Source organism: Takifugu rubripes, chromosome 5 (genome assembly GCF_901000725.2).
Source record: "Takifugu rubripes chromosome 5, fTakRub1.2, whole genome shotgun sequence".
Classification (NCBI taxonomy): domain Eukaryota; kingdom Metazoa; phylum Chordata; class Actinopteri; order Tetraodontiformes; family Tetraodontidae; genus Takifugu; species Takifugu rubripes.
In genome coordinates this window covers 10,105,513-10,132,249 of record NC_042289.1, presented here as the reverse complement: position 1 = coordinate 10,132,249, position 26,737 = coordinate 10,105,513, and the positions used below count along the sequence as shown (strand labels likewise).

Here is a 26,737-nt window from a genome sequence, read left to right as displayed (position 1 = left end):
GAGAGAGAGAGGGGCAGAGAGAGAGAGAGACAGAAAGAGAGAGAGAGGGGCAGAGAGAGAGAGAGACAGCTAGAGAGAGGGGGGGAGAGAGAGACAGAAACAGAGAGAGAGGGGGAGAGAGAGACAGAGAGAGACAGCTAGAGAGAGGGGGGGAGAGAGAGACAGAAACAGAGAGAGAGGGGGAGAGAGAGACAGAGAGAGACAGAGAGAGAGAGAGAGAGAGAGAGACAGAGAGAGAGAGACAGAGAGAGAGAGAGAGAGAGAGAGAGAGAGACAGAGAGGGAAAGAGGGCGGAGTGATCTCAGACGCCGGGACGGATCCAGATCCAGGAGGGAATGAAAAGTTTTTCAAAAGTTTCAGGAGATTAACCGAGAATCACAGCAGCCCTGAGCTGCGGAGGATAACAAGGGACTGGGATCTACATTTTCCAGCAGTTTTTATGAGAAACCCTCGTTGATTTTGGAGCCCTTTTTTACGCTAACTTAATAAGGGATGTATTTCTCCTAAAAACCTGACTTGAAACGCTGGAAAGTTTTCCACCGAAATGGAAGGGAATATTCTATGGATTATCCTGGCATTTTTGTTGTTTATGCATATTTGTGAAGGTAGGCATGACTAAATAACTGTCGATTTACGATTAACAAGCGTGGTCCGTCGGAGTAATGCAAGTGTCCAAGACTGATCATGCCTGGACAGCGCACGGTTCAAAAATAAAGGATAGAGATGCGTTTGAAAATGGTACCAATAAATTAATATGGGCTCATGCATTTGATCATTTTGATTGAGTGGACAAAGTTTACAAAGATGTGAGAGATGTGTGGTACTTCAGACAATGCTTACAATCCCTGGTGTCACTTCACGTGTCACACACAAACGTGCACTAGAATCGTTTCTGAGTAATGTTCCCGTAGGCGCACACTGAAATTTCCTTATTTATAGGTAGTGATTTGGAGAAGTTAAATGTACTTGGCACATGATAAACATATTTAAGTTGTCCAGAAGACAAACTATCAACAGTTACTTTCGTGTTTTGCACTGTGATGTTTACGCACGGAAATTAATACAAGACGGAAATGATTCAAACGTCTCAAACCAGGTAGTGATGGGAAGTGATTAGAATAGACAGCGGTTTCTCCTGCTTGGCCTCAACAAAGACCTTTAAACAAATGATCCTGTCTGTCTTCTTCCCTGCAAAGCGCTCGAACCTTGGAAGATCTGGAAAATAATTGTGCGTAATCTATGTTTTCCGCAGAGAAGACCTCAATTCATTTCGTCTTTGTTTGAAGAGGGAAAATATTTTCTTTGGGAAAATGGATCGTAACTGTGATTTTTCTCTGACATTTGATGTTAACAGTTAACGTGCCAATTTCGGAGTTCTGTAACAGTTTTCTTGACTTTCCTCAGGGTTCCGTTGCTTGGATCGTTACAGGCCTTGTGAAAATGGAGGGACATGCTTAGATTCATCTTCTCGATGCATGTAAGTGGAACATACAGATGTACCAGGATAAGACGCATAAGCCAGAGTTTCCTGTAATTTTATTTTTTATTAACTCCCCTTTGAAACACATTGAAAGCAGAAGCGTGGGGCTTTGTGTAAAAGTATTTACATGTGGTTATTATCTATCTGTTGGACCTTCAGAGGTTGAGGAGAAATATTAATTTCCTGCCTGATCTTTAAAAAAAAAAAATCAAATGGCTGTGCATGCAATCTTCAAATCCCGTTGGCTGTTAACAGTGCTCATGTGAAAGGGGCAAAAGTGAAGTGAGTGGACTAAACAGATGAGTATCCTTGATTCTCAGCATGTTCAGCCTCTACACTGATCTCTTGCACCTGTTAGATAAATCACAGTATTATATTTCACACACACTGAAGTGCAAGTAACTCTCCATTGTTGGTTTTGGTGTGTGTGATACTTATCTCAATAGCAACAATGGGCAATCTGAAAGATTTTAAAATGACGCGCCTTTTTTTCCTGCATGCTTAGGGCATCTTTGAGCTCTCACAACTTTTAGTGATAGGTCTTTTGTTTTTCAAATTGCTGGGTAGGAAGGTGGGGGTGTTTGGGTGCCCCTCACAATAGTTGGGCCTACAGTGTCTTGCCCCGGGGTCATTTGTCCCTTTCAAAAAGACAAACTCTAACTTATGAAACATGCCTGGAGGAGATGGAGTCCTTGATGGAACCACCGTCATGGGGGCCACCTGCTTCCCTCCAAAACTGAGATTTTCTTACTTTATAAAGTGTTTTCAGCTTGTGTGTAGTTAATAAAGACATTTATTTCTTACTGATTCATCAAATAATTTGAGTAAAATCATGGATTAATCAAGGGAACTTCTAAACGAGCCAATGTGTAACTCGACTGCATAAGTAACTTCCACAGGCTTTAATCATTAGCCTAGAAGGAGGAATGTTTTTTCTTGAAAAAGATAGAATATTATCATCTTTTATAATCTGTCTTTACACAACTGCGGTTTATGATAAAACTTATTAATTATCATGATTTGGTTCCAATGTGGACAAATTAATACCAGAAGGAGACATCAAATGTGCATATCGGGTAGAAAGAGCTGGTCAAAGCAGCGGAACACTTTTTGCTCCAACAAGAGTGTTCAGGCCAGTCCCACAGGGGAGTTGTGGATCCCCCCCATCCCCTGAGAGCTGACAGAAACGAGAGATCCAGAACTATAGAAAAGATCCTTTCTTCTACCAGATACCTGTCTGTAACCTGGCACCATCAGGCCGGGGTAAAGAGGGCGAACCAAAGAGCCACAACAAAGTCAGGCCATAAGAAGTAGGAGAAGGAAACAAAGTCCAGATTAGAATGCATGTTTTGGCATTTGAATGGAATTCATTCAACCAAAACATGAAAACGACCTCACTCAAAATGATAACGCTTTCACAGAACTCTCAACGCTATTCTTCCTCTTTCAAAGGTTTGCTTGTACTCATTTGTAAAAACACAATGCAATTTGTTTTGTACAGTGATTAGCTTTTCAAATAGAAAATGATTTACCACCAACTTCCTCATATAAAAATGGCAAAAACAAATAAGCATTAGGGTGTTTAATCTGACCTGGCCCCATGTCCACACCTACCGTAGGTACTAACCTGAAGTAGATATTGGTGGCTGTTGAAATGGCTTCTGGTCTCACCAAATACCTGTACCTCTTTGACAATGCTGGAAAATTATTCAGTATCCATAAACCAGGCCCTTATTGAACAGTAAAATGAAGACATTGTCCGAAAACTGGGTTGCTAACTTCAAAATCGAATAATTGTATGTGAATGCATAGATTTTCTTTAGAAAGATGAGTGGTATCACGTGATTTCCAGGGACACTGGAACTGGAAAAATAAGCCACTTTTAAAATGGCCATTGGATCTGGGTTCTAAACCTAGTAAACAGTTTTTGATGCACCATAATTCTAAATGAAATAAGCATTCTGTGACCTGGCTTTTGAACTTGACAGTGAAGGGTTGAGGATGTCACGGAGAGCGTTTTTGGTGAGTAGTAAGGAAGTCCAGTTGAAGTGCCTTTGGCCCCGTAGCTCCACCCTGTGAAAAGAATGTGCAGCCTAGAGCGGCGTGGCCAGAGGAGAGATAATTAGGCAGATTGAGAGGGTGTCATTCTGAGAGGATCCAGCTGGAGGGATCGGACTGGGGGCAAAGAATGGGTAAAGGGAGGATGGGGGAGAAGGGGGTGGGGAGTGGGGGCAAGGGTGGCTGCGTAGAAGACAGCTGGTGGATGTTGTGATGGTAATCCAGTGAAGTCAGATCTTGACAAAAGAGAAGCATAGGGCCAGGTGTTGCCATTGAGCAGTCAGCTGCCCCCATACTGTGAGAGACAAGCTTGTAGAGGAATGAAGCCGGTAGTTCATAGTCTAGCACATGTTGCCGCTCTCACAGCGGCAGGCAGATTCCCTTTTTTTTCCCCCGCTGCATGTTGTCTCAGCTTGGTTCATCCCCTGCCTCAGTCTCTCAGAACAGTGGCAGCACACTGATTACCACAGATATTATACTCCCAACCAAGTGAATGAAAAAGGATGTGGAGCCCCATCACTGTGAGGAGTTCTGTGAATGGATACAGCGGTTCTCTTCATGTTACAAATGCTTTGCCCTTGGCCTCAGTAGCAGAAGAGGCATATAAATTGTGTGTTGTTTGACTATGTAGCTACTCACAGCCTCTTAAAGTGTCATGAAAGGAGAGATCTTTGACTTTGATAGGGAACAGACCTCCCAATGAGTGCTAAATAAATGCTTTTTATTTTTTGAATTGCAAAGAACACAACTCAAAGCCATGACTGCATAGAGCGCGACATTAGATGCAGAGCAGGACAGGAAGTTGAATATTAAATTTAGTATGGGCACCAGTGATATCACGCTCGCCTAGTCGGACATGCCGAGGTGCAAAACGTTGTGGTGAGTAGATTTAGCAGGCAAAAGCCAACATTGTAGTATCACAAACACAAGAAAGTGTCTCTGGTAATGTCCCACCAGCATCCAGCTCTCACAGTACAAATGTCCACCTTATTTCTGGGTTGAACCACATTCAACAGACCTTTAAAGCGAGATCCAAAATAACTGCATTCTTAGCCCTTCTGACCCCCCACCCACCTACCCAAGAAAAAATAAAATAATTAAATAAAACCTTTTGCGTACTTTAGCTAAATTTTGAGCTAGTCACTGGCATGTGTTTAGGCGGCCATTGCAAAGAGACAGATTATATTGTTGGCTCAGTTCACAGCAACATGGGGCTAGTGTTTTCTCTGGCGTCTTTACGGTGGATTAGAATGGAATGCTTAGCAAGATTTCTCTTGTCCCTCTGGTGCGTTTTTAGGTAATTGTGTGTACCTTCCATCGCTCAGCCCGGTAGCCCTTTCAGGAATGTCTTTAACAATACTTTGAGCTTACTCTCTGAAAAAGAAGTCTTTGGAATGACTGGGTTGATTTTCAGTTACTTACTTTGCCATTTTGTGAGGCATATATGACTGAATGCTCCCCTGAGACACAGACGGAGCCATTGTTGTGTTGGTTTTATGAAATGTGAAAGGTTTACGTTAAGATGGGGAGGAAGGTTTGTGTTTGTTGTCCCTTCTTCTGTTGGGTCATAAGTGACGACGGGGTTGCGGGTTGTCGAAAATGGTTCCCAGGCCCTATTCCAGTAACTGACCTCTCTGCTACGCACATCCTGTCTTATCAGCCTAGTTTACATAGTGCACCAGTTAATACCCTTCAGCCTCCTCATCTTTTAACTAATTTTCTAGAATCCTCTTTTTCTCCTCACACAGTTGTAATCAACTCAAATGGCTTGTGCTGTTTTGAGGTTTTAACTGCGTGTATGGGAAATAAAAATAATCACATCACACTTTATTTTGTTGAATTTGATGTATGTATGTTCCACATGTTTATATATTGCTTCCAAAATGTTATTCCTGGCTCTTCGCTCTTATCTTAGAGATGAGACATTCAGGAAGACTTGATTGAAATAACTGCCATCCAAATTTTCCTCAGTCTCAGGGATGGGTCATTGTGAATCGGGAAAAGGCATTTAGTTTTCCCAGACAACCCGGCAGCATTCTGTCAGTGTTTACTATATCCTTGCCCTGCTCTTTGCCCAGTTGTTGTTGTTATTTTTATTTTTTTTATTTTTTTAAAAACACAGAAATCCCTGTCTTCAAGGATTAAACATGGTCCAGTCTTTCTGTAATATGTCACTGGAAGAAAAATATCTGTTGTCACATTATCTTTGATCATTCAGGGTTAACAAGAGACATAAAAAGGCACCAAAAGGCACCAACGTCTCTTTAAAGCTGAGGAAGGGGTCTCAAACATTTGTTTTTAAAAGTTCAACACAAACTGGTTCAGTTTAGAGAGTCCTCGAGCCTTAGATTCATGCAATGTGGTCTTGAGCAAATGTGTTCTAATTTGAAAAATGTCAGGCAGCTTTGTCCCAAAATGTTGACACTTGAGGAGAGTTTTCCCCAATAGGGGGTAAATTAAAGCCTAAAGGTTACCTGCTCTTCGTGGTTACATCAGTATTACTGAGTACTTAACAAGGTAAGGAGGCATTGAGGTGAGTTGGAAATCTTTCCACGTAGATATTTAAAAGTTTGAGCATGTAGGTAGGTGATTCTAGTTGATCAATGGTAAACATCAGCGCCTGCATTTTATTTGTGGAGGATGTTAAATGTCCTCATATTCATGCTCTCGGGGTTCTCTGAGAACCTCCCTCTGAAGACTTCAATACATCCATTGTCCCTATAAGCACAATTGTTGAAACAAACTTTGCACTTAAACTGTGAATCACGCATCCTTCTACACACGATCATACTTAATTAGCACAATGAATTGGTCCTGCACAGCTCTAAGTCTAACCTTCATATGTTGGGGTCCAATCGTCTGAAGTGCTCCCACTGTCCTTATGAAACCCTGTCTTCCAGGACCCCCTTTTTCTAAGTCTGGCTCTTTCCCTCACCATGGGTTACTGTTGCCAGGCTACAGCACAGGCCTGTTGGTCCGTGTAAGCTCAGGCTTGAAAGACTAGCTGTTTGGGTCACTGCCCCCCTCCCAACGCTTTCATACAAAAGAGTTCTGACTACTTTGGTTCTTTTATATAGCCCACAAAACACTCACCAACCCCCAATCTGGCTCTTTGCTGAGAAAGAGAGAACCAAGCTGGGGAGAGTGGAGCAGAAGAGGCTTTTTGGAGGGGGGGTCACCGAGTATGGGCTCCAGTTGGCAATGTGGTGTCAGCATGAACTTGCATAAAGGAGAAGCGCTGGTTTCTACTTCCCTGACATACGTAGGGTTAGAAGAAAATGAGTTGCTGTTGTTTCCCCAATAACAATTATTTTAAAGAAATGTGGGTTCAGAGGAATTCTAATGTACTTCAGCCTTGCATTATATAACATTAAATCTTTCCCATGTAAACACATTGCGTTTCTCTTGTTGCTGCTCTAATCTTCCACCCAACTTCGGTTTCCTCTGAAAGAGGAAGACTCTTTTCTACTTGTTAGTTTGTGGAGCATGACTGTGTGTATGAACCGTGTCAGACATTACAGCCTCTTTGTTCACAGGTGAGCCACCCTTTGACCCCTGGCAGAGTAGCTGCTATTGTGTTTGAGAGGATGAGCTCAGGTTACCCTGCAGTGACCCAGAAAGCAGGAAAACTGGGATTATTTTACACATGTTTAGGTGACAGCATTTACTTACCTAAATTAGGTTTCTAATGCCACTTAGATGATGGACTAAGAAATTCCAGAGAACTACAGAAATGTCTTACACCTGCTTCCATTTTAATTACCAACCAGGTTTCCTAATCAACGTCTTTCTTTAATGTTCTTTTTTTGTGGATCTTCTCCTTTATGGGTTCACAGCAGTGCTCTTCCTCAGAGGATGCTGGTTGTAAGTTTATTCCCTTTTGTGTTTGAGTTTGTGGTGAGCATTGCACGTGTTTTTTTTTTTGGTTTGTTTTTTTATGGAGTGATGCTTTGTAACAGATGTCTAAAATGAATTATTAATGCATGTGTTTGTGAGGGGTGATTGCATATCCTAAATACTCCATGCGTGGTGAGTGACTTGACTTTTTATTACTGGGCTTGTCCGATGAGCAAAGCAAGATTGTTGTGTTTTTTTGTTTCTGGCACGCATAAATGCCAGACATCCAGTAGTGGACTGACAAATGTGGACAGATGCATGTTGCTGGAGCTGCAGCTGGCAGAAGGTCTCAGGAGTTGACATGGAGAGATTACCTATTCTAGCCAACACTGTTGCACTCGGAGACCTCCTTCTCATCTGCTACACTCTCTTCCTCAAAGGTCATGTGTCGGCGCTCAATAAATGTGACTCAGAGGCCCGTTGCACAACAGCAGCCTGCACCTGCCGTCCTGTCCTCCATAAAGAAGGCTGGGCCTGGCCAAATACACAGATCCCACTTTTCTACATAGGCACATGAATTCACAAGGTTGTAAAGAGCCTGATAAGGAGACTCTCAAGTGCACCGGGACAAAGTTAACCTTCTCTCACTGTCTTGGCACTGATAGCACAGTGATTCTTGTGTTGTGGGAGTAGTGTGTTGGCAATGAGTCAGGTCTAGACAAAAGAATGTGTGTTTTGGCTGCTGGATTCAGAATGCGTTTGTAGGGCCGGACAAATAATTATTCAGGCAGAGATACTGTTGTTCTGCTTATATGACTACACATACAAATACATGCATATATGTTCTATTAAAAGAATGAAATCCTTGAGTCTGCTTGCCTCTACATTTGCTATTCTAAAATGCATAGAGGCTTTTTAAAAAAAACAAAAAACTTTTAACAGTATTTTACATACCAATTACTTCACTATGTGCATTAGATTTGTGGTTTTCATTTACCATGATGCCCAATAGTCAGGGAATTAAATCCTATTTGGTCCACCACCATATAATAAGTAAATCGATTGTATCGATTTTCCTTCACTTTTCCATCTTTGTGCAACATGTTGTCTCGACCCCACATACCAGACATAGTTAATTTGCTTCTAAAAAAACCCCCCAGCCAAGCCATGACAAATAGCCCTTGGGACCATGGCTGGGGGGTTGGAAGGGTTGATTGGTTGACTTGCTTGTTCATCTCTAAGGTTGCCAGGGCAACGTGGATCGGGCCTTCATGGAGAGTCCAGTGTTTTCAGAGTAAGGGATGAGGGATTACAGGAAATATGACATGACATTCTTGCTGGACTGGACTGCTCTCCTCCTTTCTGCTGCTCCCTCCATCATTTTCACCTTCTAGAGAAATTTTCTCCTGTGGAGCAGCCCCACCCTTGTCTATGCAGCCTGAGTGACATTATCATCACAATTAGACTGGGGACCTCTGACATCTGACCTCTCAGCGTGTGAGAGGAGGGGGTAGAAGGAGGGACAGCCAAGCTGGCGTTGGGGGGCTTTAGGAGTTAAGAGTTGCTACAGTTAGAAACCTGATCATTTTTATAAAAATAAAAGATATAGTTTATTGTGTATTCTGTATATGTGCATATTGCGTGTGTTTAGATTGCCCAGCTGTTGCATGCTTGACTATGTGGTAACTCAATCAAATCTCTTTTAAATGTAACAAAACCATTTACAGATGTGACAATGACTAAATCCAGTTCAGTGTTTAACCTGAAGGACCTTAAATCAAACTGTACGCAACTTGTATGATAGCAATTTTAGCCAGAGCTTATCAGAGGTTGTTCAACAAAACAACAGTTTTGAGGTGATGCTCTTTTAAGGGGAACAGGTTTTTCAATAGAGAAGACCGAGTCCAAGGACAGGCCAAAACCGCTTTGTCAATGGTAACAAACAGCCTGTTTGAAGAGGGGGCTTCTAATCTGCCTGGGGGTCCAGAGTGGGTGTAGAATTACTGGTCTATACTGAAGTTACTGAAGTCAGACCTTTTCTGCATTCCCAGTGGACATTTGCAGAGAGCTGTAGGAAGGCCCTTTGTCTGTCCTTATTGGTGGAGCAACTCAGCCAAGATTTCACAACATCTGGACAAGCTGGAGAGCAGAGTAGCATGTTTTCCTGTTTCCAAGTAGATACAGTGTTGGAATACTTTCCCAAGAAGGTGTATTTATTAGATGTTTGTTTCTAAAAATGCTTAAATATGTAAATGTTCAAATTGCTCAAAAGGTAGAAATATATCAAATCTGTAATATCGGTGTATCATTGAGTATCTGATCATCATATGCAACCAAATGTGCATGAGATTGGACTCATAGGACTAATAAGATAGAACACCACATATGTGGAGAGCCTATTATCTATCTTTTCATAAGCACAGCTGCCTCCAGCTTATGTGTACTGTGTGGTTGCCATTTTCTTGCATCCATATTCCCTGACAGTTGTTAGAAATCCTGACTTCTTTTTCTGGGTGTGTTCTATTTCATATAAGAAATAATAGAATGTTGGTTGACATGGTGGGAATTTCCATTTGGACAAGTGCGTGGGGCTTTTGTCTTTGCGTTTGTCAGGCACAATGACCTGGCGTCCATCTCTCCCATTTTGTTCCTCCTCTGTGTGTCTGCGTGTTATGCACGAACTTTGTTTTGTGTGATTAGTTCCTGTGGGTAACCAGTGTTAGTCTAAATTCATTCCAGGCTACAGAACTATTATTTTGCCAAGTTATGAGTCAGACAGCAGGACCAGCCAAAATGATGTCGTGGCCAAACCCAAAATGATGAGAATCCTATTAGTTTGTGCTTTAGAGTGACTTTGAGAACCAAAGAAATCCAATTTAATAATTAGATATGAACTTCCTTTTCCCAGATGTCATCGAGGGTTTATTGGCCCATTCTGTCAGCACCTGGATCCCTGTCACCAATCACCTTGTCTGAACGGAGCAGCCTGCAAGAGCCAGGTGGTCAATGGCGTCCCACAGTACTCCTGCGTGTGCCAGAGAGGGTTCAGAGGTACAGTTGTCTGCACATGTCCTCATTAGGACCGGTCAAATCTTGTGAAGTAGAGATTAATTGCATTTTAACTGACTACAATTTTTTACTTAATCTCTAGGCCAAGACTGCTCCCTCATTGATGCCTGTGCCACCAGTCCCTGTGCCAATGGCGCCCGTTGTGCCAATTGGAATAACCATTACAACTGTTCCTGTCCACCTGGATTCCAGGGAAAGAACTGTCGTAATGACATTGATGAGTGCCGCAAGCCTGGCATATGTCTCAATGGTGGCCTCTGTATGAATACCCATGGGTCTTTCCGCTGCCAGTGCCAACCTGGTTACAGCGGCCGCACATGTGAGGTGTCCACCCTCCCTTGTGCTCCATCGCAGTGTCTCAATGGCGGCACCTGTCGACAGACCAGTGACCATTCCTATGAGTGCGCTTGTCTCCCAGGTAGGAGAGAGCTCTAAACTATAATTTATTACATATGCAGTCTTGGCTGTCGCTTGTAGGCCCTGCCCTCTTCCCAGGCCCTCAGCTATAGGCATATACATTTTCCCAGGCTTATGATGCTGGGATTTACTCCTCTGACTCAGGTCAACTTCCTGTCTGCTATTAATAGCTAGTGAGTGGGAGATGGAACGGTGGGAGAGTTGCAGAGAACAGCCCACCGTAATACTACTCCACTCAGCTCTGTTCAAAACAGAAGGAATTTACTTTATGGACCTTCAGCTTTCCCACTGGGGAACTGGCAGGAAATGTCTCTTGCCAAAGCGGAAGTCATTGAAACTGTGAGAGATTATTAAACAAGCAAACACTGCAGCAAGTGTGGACCTCTGTAGCAGGCAGGGGTCATGGCTGTTGCGGGCATCATATGGAAACCATCATGAGAAGATGTAAACAATCAGACACCCACTGAACCCTTTTACGACCAACATTTCCCCCCACGCCTTCTGTAATGTGGGAAATATGACTTTAAGCTAAGGGTGGAAATGCTGAGTGTGTGAGCAGAGTTGCCTAAATGTTTAATAAACACTGACTTTGTGTGAATCTGTGTCTATGCAACATAATAACTCATCTGATCCATCGTTCCAGGGTTTGAGGGTCACAACTGTGAAAGCAATGTGGATGATTGTCCTGGTCATAAGTGTATGAATGGAGGAAAGTGTGTTGATGGAGTCAACACCTACAACTGTCAGTGTCCACCAGAGTGGACAGGTATGGTTCCTGCCTAACCCCTGTTTTAAACATACATGCTGTTTATATTAATCTGAGTGTGCATGAATTAATATTCTGTATGATGTAACCTCTCCAGGACAATACTGTGCTGAGGACGTCAACGAGTGTCTCATGCAGCCCAACGCCTGCCACAATGGCGGTACCTGCTTCAACACAATTGGTGCTCACACCTGCGTCTGTGTCAACGGCTGGACTGGTGATGACTGCAGTGAGAACATCGATGACTGCGCGATAGCCGTTTGCTTCAATGGAGCCACTTGCCATGACCGTGTGGCATCCTTTTTCTGCGAGTGTCCAGTTGGAAAGACGGGTAAGTTACTTGCTCTTGGTCTTAGGGACTCAGTGGCTGCAGACCTCTGGTCTCTGTAGCAACATGAATCACCGCAGCTTTGAGAAAACCCATGATTAACGATTGGAAATGAACTTTGAACTTGTTGTTTTGTGTGATTTGACTGGTTACTAATTTTTTTCCCCAATGGCTTTTGTCTTTATTTCACCACAGGTTTGCTGTGCCACCTGGATGATGCCTGCGTCAGTAACCCTTGCAATGAAGGCGCCGTGTGTGACACCAACCCTCTTAATGGTCGTGCCATTTGCACCTGTCCCGCTGGCTTTGTAGGAGGTGCTTGCAACCAGGACATGGATGAGTGTTCCATTGGTCAGTCCGCCTGTCTTTCTCTTTTTACCACCATTATCAGTGCATTTGTTACAAGCCAACGCCATCATCATTTTAGGCTTTTTGGAAATGTACCAATAACCATCCTCTATTCCGCAGGTGCCAATCCATGCGAGCATTTTGGGAAATGTCTCAACACGGAAGGCTCCTTTCAGTGCCAGTGCGGTCGGGGTTATGCTGGCCCGCGTTGTGAAATTGACATCAATGAATGTTTGTCCATGCCTTGCCAGAACGATGCCACTTGTCTCGACCGCATCGGAGAGTTCACTTGCATCTGCATGCCAGGTATTAAGACCTGTTCAGCTGTATCGGCGAGACATTCACTGACTCTGTCAATGGGAACCTTTTTCACCCCCATATCTTTATGTATCAATGACTATTTGAATTCAGTGTAAGTCTTGAACCCACTCTGAAAGGTTCCTCTAGACTGGATCCTCATCACATACAGTGGTAGGGACCAAAACTAATAATGCAGATGGCTGGTTATTTCATCTGGATTGTCTAGTCTACTGTAATATACACTGCTGTCATGCTGACTGTCACTGCAGACTGTTATGTAATACACTCCCATTGACGTGGTTGTGAAGACATTTGAGGTTCCCTGCACTTGCTCGTGTACGGGCCAGACAGTGCATTGGTTTGTTCTAAGTAATGCTTCAGACATTCAGTGACAAAAACAGAGAAATTCTCACGCACAGTCCTACATGCATCCTGGGGTTTTGGGAACTATACAAATTAGAGCCGGGAGTTTGGTCTATAGGACTGGATGTGAGAGAGGGCGAGCAGTTAGGGGGAGGAGTGTGCTGTGAATACTAATGAGTGGTAGAGTGGTGGGAATGGAGTGGAACAATAGGGCCCCTCTGTGCTCCACTTTGCACCCCTCACACACACAGAGAGGGAAGGAGGCCTTTTCCCAGAGCCTCCCCCCTCCCCCTGCAGTTTCAGGGACAGACCCTTCTTCTTCATCTTCCTCATCAACAGCAAACCTGGCAAAGCCTATGTGGGGTTGCTGATTATTCTTGATTCCATGCTAGCCTGTCCTCAGGGGTGGCACTCTGATCCATAGCATGTCCTTCATACCCAGACTGGGTACCAGACAACTGGTCTGACTGGGAAGGGTTACTGCTCCACAGACAGTAGGGTAGGGGTAGATTCATGTTAGTGAGTGGTAACAGAACCTGCTGCGTGTCCTCAGATTTGTGTTAATGTTCCACTTCTGTCCTTTAGGCTACATGGGAACTTACTGTGAAGTTGACATAGATGACTGTGAGAGTAACCCATGTGTTAATGATGGCATCTGTCGGGACATGGTCAATGGCTTCACGTGCACATGTCAGCCAGGTAAGCTCACTAAATGACCTTTTTTCTGTTACTTGTGAATTTCCTTTGCCGTGAAGAACTCCTCATCACCATAATCAAGAATAAAAAAAGTTTAAATGTCCCCACAACCAGAGGAGGGAGTGTCCACCATGCTACTCCTGCCTGCTCGTGTTTAGAGCCACCACTCATAGAAAAACTCCGACCCAAAAGACTGCCTATCCTCTTCTGTTGTCCGAACAAAGACACTATTGTGACCCCCACCTCCTCCTTTGTGGAATGTGGAAGGGACAGCAGTCTCCCTCATCCTGTCCTGGTGGTGGTGGGGAACAGCAGTCCTGCTAATGAGATTCTTTTCCAGGTCTGCAATTTACATCTGGGACAGACATCCCCCCCACACCCCCCAGCTAGCTATTGAGCTGGTAGAGCTGATGCAGGAAAGGGGGGGGGGGGTCCCCTATTAGAAAAAACTGTCCCACTGTCTCTAGGCCCCCACCCCTAAACCATTTACAGCCTAAGCAGCAACACAGACCATTTTGACACTGTTAATCAACTAAGCAGTGTGTTACCACGGCACCAATTCAGCCCCATGTGGGCACCATGCCCACTGATTTCAAGCCTACTCAGCTTCCCAGCCATTCTCAACCCCTATGTGGCAATAACAGCAGCAGGGCAATGGAGCCACTTCCATTTTTTTTTTGTGATTTTTACTATGGATATTCTTTGCCCTGGTGCCATTACTGTGCAGACATTACAACTCAAAACATTACAAGGTGCCCTTGTTGCATTTTTGCCTCCCAAAGATTCCAAATGGTCTGTATTACTATCAGAAAAGAAGTGCCTTTTGTAGTGGTCATGGTTTAAGTGCACAGATGTCACTGGGGGCCCATGGAACCCAACCATAGCCGGACAGCACTAACCCATCCACAGACCTCTGAACTTCTGAGGAAAGACAAATCTGCCCTGTGACATAAACATGGTCTTTTCTACTGGACCTTGTGTCTGACCTTTCACCCCTGTGTTTGCATGTCCCAGGCTTTACTGGCACTATGTGTCAGATTGACATAGATGAGTGTGCCAGCACACCCTGCCAGAATGGAGCAAAGTGCTACGACCGGCCCAATGGATTTGAATGCCGCTGTGCTGAAGGTAAGAATGTCTGTATGCAGTTGTGGCAGGTGTTGTTAGACTGCAAGATAATGCAGCTTCTCCGTCAGAAGAGCAGATGAGCCTTAGCCACTTGTTGGACCTGTCTTTGTCAGTCTTTCTGGGGTCAGATTTTCCTCTAGATGTCGGCTGGCTAGGCAGACTGATTTGAGGCCCCTAATCCCACTCTTTCACTCATCAGCAGTGAGGATCATGGGGTCATTGAAGACCAGCAGTTGTCAAGAATAGAGCCTTGGTCAGCATCCTGACATCTGTTCATTTGTTAAACTATTATATGCCATCTAATGCTGTATCTTAGCATTAATTCTGACATGTTCAGCCATGGCACTGCTTTGAAACACGGCCAGATACATTGCAATATTAGGATTTTTGTAATTGAGGCTGCATGTGAGTTGGAAACATCTGTACATCTGTGTGTGCATTGATATTTAACATCTTTATTTAAACCTATGCTGATAATGGAGACTGCTTCATTGTTTAAGTGAACAGCTGCTTGGTATTCCCTGTGTTTGTGGGCCCCTTCTGTTGGGTGAAGTGGTCTGTTTGACGTGGTGCACTCCATTGTTCCCACCGCCACTGAGAACAAAAGCAGGACTGGGAGGCCTGTGTAGGGTCCTTCTTTACTGCTTTACCAAATTCAGCGCTGCAATACACACTGCACAAGGCAGCACTTAACTTGCCCAACATAGAGACGCTGAGAGGCATGGAAACCACAGCAACCATAGGAAGAAAAATGCAGACAGTTATTATATAGAAAGTCAAGTAATTTGGGATAAAACGTGTTAAGAGCTGTTTCTACTAAACGGTGAATCGAGGATGAGGCATAAAAACCTGCTGCATCCCTTTTCCAAATTCTGAAGACTTTAAATCCCCCTAACTTTCTAGGTTACGAAGGGACACTCTGCGAGAGTAACATCAACAACTGCCAGCCAGACCCGTGCCACCACGGCACCTGTGTCGATGGAATCGCCAGCTACACCTGCAACTGTGAACCTGGTTACACGGGCTATCGCTGTGAGAACCAGCTTAATGAGTGCCACAGCAACCCATGTCAGAATGGGGGCAAGTGTGTGGACCTGGTTAACAAATACATCTGCCAGTGCCAACATGGAACGTCAGGTAAGAGGGAAAACAACATAAAAGCTCCACCATCTGTAAATATGTTTTTTGTCATAATGGTTCCATATTAAATAACATTTTACGTTTTAACATTTTTAAATGTCATCCTTTCTTCCACACAGGCACCAACTGTGAGATAAATTTTGATGATTGTGCCAGTAACCCATGTGACTATGGTATTTGCAAAGATGGCATCAATCGCTATGACTGTGTATGCAAACCAGGCTTTACAGGTAAGCTTTTTTTTTGCTTTTGATTTAAAAGCAAAAAAAAAAGCATCCTAAATTGAAATATTACAACTTACTTATTGTATTTAACATTCCTTTGCCCAGGTTCCAAATGCAACGTGGAAATAGACGAGTGCGCATCAAGTCCCTGCCGGAATGGGGGTACATGCGTGGATGAAGAAAATGGATTTCACTGCCAGTGCCCAGAGGGGTTTAAGCCCCCTTACTGTTACTCCCAGGTTGATGAGTGTGCCAGCAGCCCGTGTGTCCATGGCTCATGCAGGGATGACATCAATGGGTAAGACCTGTTGGCAGCCTCATTACAATTAAAAGCAAGTCCCTCAGCATAACCAAGTGAATTGCTTTAAACTGGATTTTTTGCTATCCTTTTCCAGTTACCGCTGTGACTGTGAGCCTGGTTGGGTGGGGAAGAACTGTGATCTGGACAGGAATGATTGTTTGCCGAGTCCTTGCCAGAATGCTGGCACATGCATTGACCAGCTGAACGGCTTCACCTGCAAGTGTCGTCAAGGCTTCAGAGGTGAGAAATCTTGGAATGATTATTTCACAAATGTGTTTTTGTTCTTCTTCTTTTCTACTTAATTCCCAACTTCAAAAAACTCAAACAGTCCAGTTGCTATAGTTCAACTAGAATTACCATGACCCGGATGACAGAGAACCTTCACTCGTTACTTAATTGCAGTTGTCTAGCGCCCCCTAGTGGTGAATTATATGCGGACAAAACATTACTCTCAAACGGTTCTGTACAATGTCTTTTCTCCATTTCTGATAGGCAACCTCTGCCAGGTGAACATCAACGAATGTGGATCCAGTCCCTGTCTGAATAAGGGCACTTGTGTGGATGGTGTGGCAAGTTTCACCTGCCTGTGTGAACTTCCCTACAGTGGCCCCACTTGTGCTGAGGTCCTCACCCCGTGCTCCCCTAACCCTTGTGCCAATCATGCCGTTTGTTCTCACACCCCAGACTATTTGGGCTACCAGTGTAACTGCCAGGCAGGGTGGCAAGGTCAGAAGTTTTTTTTAAACTTACTTTTTATTTTTACTTTTTGACATGGAGAGTTTTTAAAACTTCAAACCTTTTCGTTAACAGGTCAACTCTGCAACATAGATGTGAATGAATGCATCTCCAACCCCTGCAAGAACCGCGGTACTTGCACCAACACACCTGGAGGGTATCTGTGCTCTTGCAGGGCTGGATTTACAGGGCTTACCTGTGAAACGGACATCAACGACTGCTCTCCAAGTGTGTAATTACAATGATTACAGAGAATTAGCATTGTAAATAATAACAAAACTCCTACAGGAGATCTCTCACTGTATTAAAACCTTTCTTTCTCTTTTGTGCCAACAGATCCATGCCTAAATGGTGGATCCTGCATAGATGGTGTGAATTCCTTCCACTGTAGCTGCCTGCCAGGGTTCACTGGGCCTCGCTGTGCTGTAGAAATCAATGAATGCCAGAGCTCCCCCTGTGAAAATGGAGGCACGTGCACTGACTATGTTAACTCTTACACCTGCACCTGCAGACCTGGCTTTACTGGCATCCACTGTGAAACCAACATCCCTGACTGCACTGAAAGGTGATGGTTTGAAACAAACAGGTTTCTTTGTATTTTTACCCACCCACATGTACACACTTACCACATGTATAGGTAGTGAATTATCAATTAATTGTCAAATTTACTCATGTCCACAGCTCATGCTTTAATGGAGGCACATGCACTGATAAAATCAATGGCTACTCATGCACCTGCCGCCCCGGCTTCACTGGTTCCCACTGCCAGTATGAGGTCAATGAATGTGATTCCCAGCCCTGCCTCAATGGGGGCATCTGTCAAGATGCTCTTGATTCCTTCCGGTGTTCCTGCCCCAAAGGTTTTTTCGGCAATCGTTGTCAGGTACCCCCACATACTCACATTTAAAACTTTTGTATCTTTATGTACATAGATGTCTACATATTGCAGTCTTTAAAATCTGCCTTTATTATAGACTCCAGTCGACTGGTGCAGACGCTTATCACCTTGCCAAAATGGAGGACGCTGTCGACAAAAAGATGCTGCTTTTGTCTGCGAATGTACTCATGGCTGGTCTGGACGCTACTGCGACATCCGTAGGGTCTCCTGTGAAACAGCTGCTCGACAAAGAGGTGTGGTTCTCGCACGTTTAAGATCTTCCTGTTGTATCTCAGCAGCAAAGTATAATTTTCTCCTGTTCTAATTAGGGATCCAGACAGATGAACTGTGCCACCACGGCGGTCATTGCGTCAACACTGGGAACACCCACTACTGTAAATGTCCTTCTGACTACACTGGAAGCTATTGTGAAAGCCAAGTGGACCACTGTGAAGATAAACCCTGTCGCAATGGCGCCACCTGCAGGGGATATGTAGGAGCGTACCAGTGTGACGTAAGTCTATAACCCTGACAGTAGTATTAGATTATGAATTTCTTCTATTCTCAGTGTTTAAGGACATTTATGAATTGCTATGCTTATGTCATTACAGTGTATGCCAGGATATACTGGACAGAACTGTGAAATAGAGATAAATGAGTGCCAGTCACATCCATGCCAGAATGGGGGCAGTTGCATTGATCTGGTTGGACATTACATCTGCTCCTGCCCTCCAGGCACATTGGGTATGCAAGTAGATTTAACAGAGCCTAGGGATGCCCCTGATCCAATCATGTAATTTTCAAAGAATCGCGTAGAAAAGATCCGGCTCACTGATGTATCAGACATGTAGAGACCTCCATGCTCTAAACACTACATATTTCTGTCACCAGTAAGTGGTGCTACAAGTATGACTGAATAGTGCTGCGTAGATCTTTTCAATGTTCCAATAATAATGAAAATAATTATGGACTCGGGATTGGCAGATACTCAAAGTCAAATGACTTATTCTCAGGGAGAAAAATGTGATCAGGACATCCCTAACAGAAATCTATGTATCTGATGTGAATCAAAAGGGTCAAATGTTTAATAATCACTTCTTTTTAGGTGTTCTCTGTGAGATCAATGAAGACGATTGCGCTCCTCCTGGTCTCCGTGGGGCTTCTCCTAAATGTTTGAATAATGGCACCTGTGTGGACAGAGTGGGTGGATACCGCTGCAATTGTCCCCCTGGATTCACAGGAGAAAGATGTGAGGGGGACATAAATGAGTGTCTCTCAAACCCCTGCAGTCCCTCCAGCAGTCTCGATTGCATCCAGTTGCCCAATGACTACCAATGTGTCTGCAAGCCTGGCTTCACGGGTTAGTCCAGCACAAGACTCAACGTTCCAGCTTTTGGAGCTCACTTTGTATAAGATTTTCCCATTTAACATGTTTACTGTCATTAATTGTAGGTCGACGCTGTCAGAACCGATTCAGCGTTTGTGAGTCTCAGCCGTGTCAGAATGGAGGAGCCTGTTCCGTATCCAGCAACTCTGCCTCAGGGTACATTTGCACCTGTCAGCTGGTGAGTGTACAATGACAAACTTTTCACACCTAATTTAATATTTAGTTCATGCCTCCTCACCTTTTTTGTTGAAATTGTGGAAGGTCATCCTGTAAATGATGTTGATCTTTAGGGTTACTCGGGTCCCAACTGCGACAGAAGCATGTCTTGCCGGGAGCTGCCCTGCTACAATGGAGGTAGCTGCACACTCACTGTAAGGGGTGCGCGATGCTCCTGCTTGAAAGGATTTGGTGGTCCCCAGTGTCAACACCGCAGTAATGAAGGCTGCTCCTCCAAACCCTGCCGCAATGATGGTTTGTGCACTGAAGAGACCACCTTTCCGTACTTCCATTGCCAGTGTCAGGGTGGCTGGACAGGTAAACGGTGCGAGAAGACCGTTCTATCCCTGGAGCCCCAGACACCCTCATGCCCTCTATCAGACTGTCACAGCAAAAGAAATGATACTGTGTGTGACAAGGAATGTAACACACTGCCTTGTGACTGGGACGGGGGGGACTGTTCCCTGATGATGAATCCTTGGTCCGGCTGTGCACACTGCTGGCGTTCCTTTAATAACAGCCAGTGTGACGACTCCTGCAACAATGCCGAGTGTCTCTATGACAACTTTGACTGCAAAGCCAAGGAGAAAGTTTGCAAGTGAGTTTCCTACTACTTAATAAAATGATCTTAATGGTATCCATTTAACTGATTATTTTTCCCCCAGTCCCATTTATGAAGCATACTGCATTGACCACTATGCTGATGAACAATGTGACCAAGGCTGCAACACAGAGGAGTGTGGATGGGATGGCCTGGACTGTGCAGGGAAGGTTCCAGAAAACCTTGCTGATGGGGTCTTGGTTTTAGTCGTCCTGCTGCCTCCAGAGGAGCTTCTCCGCACCAGTACGGCTTTTCTGCAAAAATTGAGCGTGATCCTACGCACCACATTGCGCTTTCGACTCGATACCAACGGCGAGGCCATGATCCGGCCCTACACTCGGAAAGAGGCACGCCTGAAGCGGGAACTGCAGCCACAGCAGGAAGTGATTGGGTTAGTCAGTCTCACAGTAGTTAAGAATTGTCGTCTTTTTTGATTTTGCATCACCCTAAATGTCCGTCTTTGTGCTTCTCCTTCAGCTCTATCGTGTACCTGGAAATAGACAACCGTCTGTGCACTGAGACCTGCTTCCCTACAGCTGACACTGCTGCAAAGTACCTGGGAGCTCTGTCGGCTGCAGAAATGCTCCGCTTTCCTTATCCGCTGAAAGAAGTTCGTGGTGAGTAGAGATACTTGCAGATCACACCTGGATTAACAAACTCCATCCTCCATAATGCCAATATTTGACTGCTTTGTTTTCGCATTACAGTAGAAGATTTTAACGGCGTCGACCCTATACCAGAATGGGCAAAGTTGATGCTGGTGGCGATAGCTTCTCTCTTCCTTTTAATCATCCTGATGATTGGCATGCTGATTACACGGAGAAAGAGAGAGCACAGCACCCTTTGGTTCCCTGAGGGTTTCTTCCTTAAAAAGGAGCCCAGCAGCAACAAAAATCGCAGGGAACCAGTGGGCCAGGACGCTCTGGGAATGAAGTAAGTCATTTGCAAGCAAATTTTAGCACCAATTACGTTTGCTCAGAGTTGTCCATTTCTGCTTGACTTTAATTTGTTTTCTCATGCTTTATTTCAGACATATGGCAAAAACTGTGGAGGAATCACTTCTTGGAGATCACAGTGACCAGTGGATGGACTCAGACTGTCCAGAGGCAAAAAGGATAAAGGTCAGCTTTACAACTGCTTTACAATTTACAACACCTCATTTTTCAACCGATATTAATAAGACTATATTTTGCCTTCAATATTTTAGTGAAAGTCCGACATTTTTTTTAATAAACTGTAAATATAGGTTGAAGAGCCGAGTATGCTGTCAGACAGTGAAGATGCTGTCGACAGCAGACAGTGGACCCAGCACCACCTTGCAGCTGCAGATATTCGTGTGCCTCCCACCATGGCCTTAACCCCACCACAGGGAGAGTTTGAGGGTGACTGCATGGATGTCAATGTCCGTGGCCCAGGTGTGGAATGGCGTTTCTTTATAGTGTTGTCACGTGATCGGCCGGTTCGATCGTCTGAGTGGACAAAAACCATCTGTGCTCTCGTGTCCTTCTAGACGGATTCACACCACTGATGCTGGCATCATTCTGTGGGGGTGGCTTTGAGCCTGAGGTCGCAGAAGATGAGGAAAATGAGGAGTGTTCAGCCAACATCATCTCTGACCTGATCTACCAGGGTGCCTCCCTTGCTGCTCAGACAGACCGGACTGGCGAGACGGCGCTCCACCTGGCTGCTCGCTATGCCCGTGCTGACGCAGCAAAGAGGCTGCTGGATGCAGGAGCAGATGCTAACGCTCAGGACAACACAGGGCGCACACCGCTACATGCTGCCGTGGCTGCAGATGCTCAGGGTGTATTCCAGGTAAACACACATCCCTGGCCTATAATTGTAGATGCTAATTAGCATTTGCTGTTCAACACCCAACTCTGCTTTTCCTCTTTTTTCTTAGATTCTTATCCGAAACCGGGCTACAGATCTTGACTCTCGAATGTATGATGGATCCAGTGCCTTGATTCTGGCAGCACGGTTGGCAGTAGAGGGCATGGTAGAGGAGCTCATCACTTGTCATGCTGATGTCAATGCAGTCGATGAATTGGGTAAGGTTGTTTGTTTGGCCTAATGCGGACATTCCTGCTTTCTGATGATTAGCAGCGTATGTGCAGAACTGTACACTGAGTGTTTGCCAACTCTTTCAGGTAAATCTGCTTTGCACTGGGCTGCAGCAGTTAACAACGTGGACGCCACTGTTGCCCTACTGAAGAATGGTGCAAACAAAGACATGCAAGATCTGAAGGTAACAAATCTACTCGATCTGCCTGCTTCTTATTGAAGTAGAGCTATTGGAAGCTAACAAAGACTGTTTTGTTCTTCATCTTAGGAGGAAACCCCTCTGTTCCTGGCAGCGCGTGAGGGCAGCTGCGAAGCCGTAAGGATGCTCCTTGCTCACTTTGCTAATCGAGAGATCACCGACCACATGGACAGATTGCCAAGAGACATTGCTCAGGAACGCATGCACCATGACATTGTGCAGCTGCTCGATGAGTATAACACAGTGAGGAGTCCCCAGGGTCATGGAGGGGCAGGACATCACCTCACTGGGGGGCACACTCTGTCACCGCTCATGTGCCCTCCGAGCTCTTTCCTGCCTAACCTAAAGACCACTCCACAAGGGAAGAAGAACCGTCGGCCAGGGGCCAAAGGATCTAGCCTGGGAGCCCAACATGCTGCAAATCTTAAGGAGTCAGTTAAGGCCCGCAATAAGAAGCTGACCTTAGAAATGCAGAATGCCTTACTGGAGAGCTCAGTTACACTATCCCCTGTTGACTCACTAGACTCACCTCACGGGGGAGCTACCAACGCAGGTTACATCACCAACCCGACTTCCCCTGTGGCCATGCAGTCACCAGGGCTTTTCCACTCTTCCATGTCAGTTCCGAACACCCCAATGGTCCATAATAGTATGTTGGAGGGCGGTGGTCCATTTGCTGTCTCTCTAGCCCAACTCAATGATCCAGGGGCAGGGGGAATGTCCTTGCAGGGGCGCATGTCGATGGCCTCAGATATCAGCCGTGGCTACGTACTCAGTTCAGGCCAGGTAGGGCTCAACATGGGCATGGTCAGTCCTGTCAGTGTTCCGTTTGATTGGCACAGTCGGATGCCACCTTCCTCCCAGTGTGCTCAGCCAGTGGTGAACCTCATTCAAAACAGCCAGGCAGCCATGCACCCCCAGAGTCCAGTCATGCAGCAGCAGAACATGCTGATGCACCAGCCGCAGATGTTCCGGAGTGGCATGCTACAGCCCACGCCTGTTACCTCCACGCCTTCCATCAGTCCAGTCAAGCTGCCCTCCATCGCTGAACAACAGCAGCAGCAACAGCAACAACATCTCCTCAACCAAGCCATCACCAACCAGCAAAACATGGCCCGCATGAGCACCTCCACCCCACCAACCCCGCAAACTTCACATCCCCCGCCTTCCTTCTTCCAGCAGCAGCAGCAGCAGCAGCAGCAGCAGCAGCAGATGCCCCAGCTGCCCTCTCAACCACAGCCTCCTGCTCAGCTCCCACAGGCAGCTACATCAGCAGCTCAGCCCGCTCAGGCGCTGCCTTCCCAGCCCAGTGTGAGCACAGCAGGGACGGAGGATTACCCAACTCCTCCCTCCCAGCACAGTTACTCATCTGCACTCGATGCCACACCCAAGCATTACCTCCATTTGCCAAGTGAGCATCCCTACCTGACCCCCTCGCCTGAGTCCTCAGAGCCGTGGTCCAGCCCGTCTCCCCATTGTGTCTCTGATTGGTCAGATTCCACACCGAGCCCAGCAGTTGCTGGTCCCGCCCAGACCCAAATTACTCAAGTTCCAGAGGCCAATGGGAAGATGCAAATGTTTGCATGAAGGTCACGTGGCCCCTATTCAACAAGAATTGCGGACATGCTGTTGTGCCTGTCTGTTTATGTGTGTCAGCCTGTTTCCAAGATTTTTATTGGATTTGGATTGACTGTTTATCCAGAGAACTCTCTGCAAATGATTTCTGCAGAGAAAAAAGTAAAGGGAAATGTGTGTTGTCTGACAAAATGGCAGACAATTTAATGAAGTAATTCTGTCACAGATGGACTTGTTTTTTATTATTAAAAAAAGTATATGAAGAAGTCCAAGTCTTTCATTTCAAAGACTTAGGGAAGCTCTCTTGGAAACTAACATTTAAGAAGTAGAGAAGAAAAAAAGTTAAATGTTGAAGGGAATTCATTTATTTTTATTTATTGGTTTTCTTGTTTCTTGTTTTTTTTTTGTTTTTTTTTTAAACCTTTCTGTTCTTCTGTTCTACTCCCTCCTGTTTTATTTAGTCTGCATTTGTTTAGCCAGTGATGGCAAATGATCCTAATGGAATGTAATTCAAGATTCAGACCAGTTACCAGAGGTTTCATCACTCTTCGCTTCGATATTTATTTAGAAAAAAAAACAGGTTCTCAGACGAGGTAAATGATAAACTGGTCCTAGCAAATGTATATTAAGAGTTGATAAGCAGTAGGGATATATTCTGATTGGATTCTATATGACTATTATGTTTAAGAATGTAGGTGAGTGTCTAAAGCACTTCAAATGGCCAGGCTCAAAGGTCAAGTACAATGGATATTTATGATATATTGTTGGCATCTGCTATCGGATATTATAAAATGAATCAACTGCCTAAATTTCAGAGGTTTCTTTTGTAATATTGTCCGTTATTGGAAGCTTGTTTTTGTTCATTTTATTTTATTTTTTGCCTGTGAAATAAGCCTCCCACTGCCCTTAACTGATTTATTTTTTTATACTTACTATCCTGTATTTGTGAGAACAATGGTTTACCTTTTAACATCACTACAGATGTACTAAGCTATGCTTATCAGCTGCTATTTTATATCACATTTCTTTTCTCCACTTTTGCAGCATTCCACCATTTTGTCTTATTATTTTGGGAAGTGTTTCCTGCCATGGCATCAGATGGATCAATAACCAGCAAGTAGAATCTTAATGTGTTGCGTCTGCTTCATGTCCCTCAAAGAAATGAAGTAGGAGCATTCCCGGGTCACCTGCAGCGTGCGGATCGGCGTGGGCGCGTGGCTTCAGCCCCGTCACTCCAGTTGGGGCTTTGGTGGAGTTACTTCTTAAGGAACTGTCGGAATACATTCAAGTAGAGAATGCTACTGTGAAGTGCTGCAGCCTTTGAAGTATCAAAGAATTCAGAAATGAGACAACACCCCCCCACCGCCATCCAGAAGCTGCATTTTTGAGCAAATTCTGCCTTCAGGTGACCTCAACGTGTATAATAGAGGTCATCGCCACATTCCTGTGGTGAGGTCATTTCAACATAACGTAAAGTAAACTGATAATTGTAGAAGTTTGGTCTTTGCATTTGTGCCCCAAACTGCCCTTATTGTGTCACTGATATGAGGTTATTCACCGTTATATCAATACAGACTTTATTGTTGTTATTTTTATATACTGATCATTTGGTTCCCCCACCAGTTCGCACTGTTTTGTACATTTCACCCTCAAGTTATGCTGTAAATATGTTTGTTCCGGGTAGATCTTTGTTTTTAAAGTGATTGTTATGTACTAAAAAGGACAAAAATAAAGTGTACTTCATTTAGCGTTATTTGAGGCCGAGGCTGACTGATATTTTATTGGCTTGTGTTATTAGAAGCTTTATAGATATTTCCCATCATTAATTTCTATACATGTTTCATAGTAGTTCAAAATCACTGTAAATAAATCCTTTTCACAGTTTTTGTTTTTACATTCAGACCTTGTAAAATACATTACTTATAATAAAACAGTAGGGAACTACATTTTCCTTTGTGTCCTCGTGTTCAGTGGTCATTTTCTTTTGAAAGATGTATTCTCATTAATGCAGAATATTTTAACCCTCTCCTGTGTGCATGGTTACGCAGAGCTGATTTTATTTTATTGCACACGCTGAGATTTTGAGCCTGCAATGTGTGAGTTCTGCATCTGGGGACACACCAGACAACCGTCTTTATATAGCCATGGTGGCCATCCAAACCAGCACTCCTTGTCGGTGAATGTTCTCAGTCATCCAAGTGGAAGGACAGGGTGAGTCTTTCAAATCGGGACATGAGCTCTCTCCCTTCACTTATGCCTTAAGTGTACTTGGACACTGAATCCTGTCCTGAGATGTTGGTTCTCCTGTGTCGGACCACAGGCCTGTGCATTGGCTGCTGCCTGTACAGCTCTACATTCTTCACTGCTCTGGAGAGCATAAATCACCACACTCTGTTTTTCAGGAAAGATTTTATTGTTTTTAACAAAGAACATCTCTGTTCCCATCAAACCTAGCAGCACACTTAGCATCCAAAGGACAATAAGCCTTTTGAATGACAGGGAAACAAGAAACCATAAGGAATTGTGCCTATTATCAGCTCAAAGGAAGACTTGCAATGCACCACTGAACTTATGTAAGCTTTTTTAAACCACCTGGAGAAACATGTGAGCTGTGCATGTTGTAGGTGT

General features: G+C 44.6%; 1 protein-coding gene across 2 annotated transcripts; it reads left to right on the top strand.

Annotated features, from left to right (window-relative positions):
* Positions 1-314: 314 nt before the first annotated feature.
* On the top strand, positions 315-26,066 carry notch3 (notch receptor 3). Of its 2 annotated transcripts, none has more exons than XM_029836762.1 (33): positions 315-605; positions 1,405-1,477; positions 10,284-10,426; positions 10,527-10,862; positions 11,505-11,627; positions 11,725-11,958; positions 12,151-12,306; positions 12,424-12,609; positions 13,552-13,665; positions 14,677-14,790; positions 15,694-15,927; positions 16,050-16,160; positions 16,260-16,452; positions 16,550-16,695; positions 16,948-17,181; positions 17,266-17,418; positions 17,527-17,755; positions 17,872-18,073; positions 18,165-18,321; positions 18,397-18,581; positions 18,679-18,811; positions 19,173-19,427; positions 19,520-19,632; positions 19,745-20,268; positions 20,336-20,662; positions 20,749-20,888; positions 20,982-21,204; positions 21,302-21,392; positions 21,518-21,686; positions 21,782-22,086; positions 22,175-22,322; positions 22,422-22,519; positions 22,604-26,066. In XM_029836762.1, exons 1-33 carry the CDS (start codon positions 545-547, stop codon positions 24,119-24,121), a joined length of 7,428 nt encoding a protein of 2,475 aa, XP_029692622.1. In that variant the 5' UTR covers positions 315-544; the 3' UTR covers positions 24,122-26,066. The 2 variants fall into 2 exon arrangements, with proteins under 2 accessions (XP_029692622.1, XP_011602383.2); XM_011604081.2 differs by having other exon boundaries at positions 316-605; positions 20,979-21,204.
* Positions 26,067-26,737: the final 671 nt, after the last annotated feature.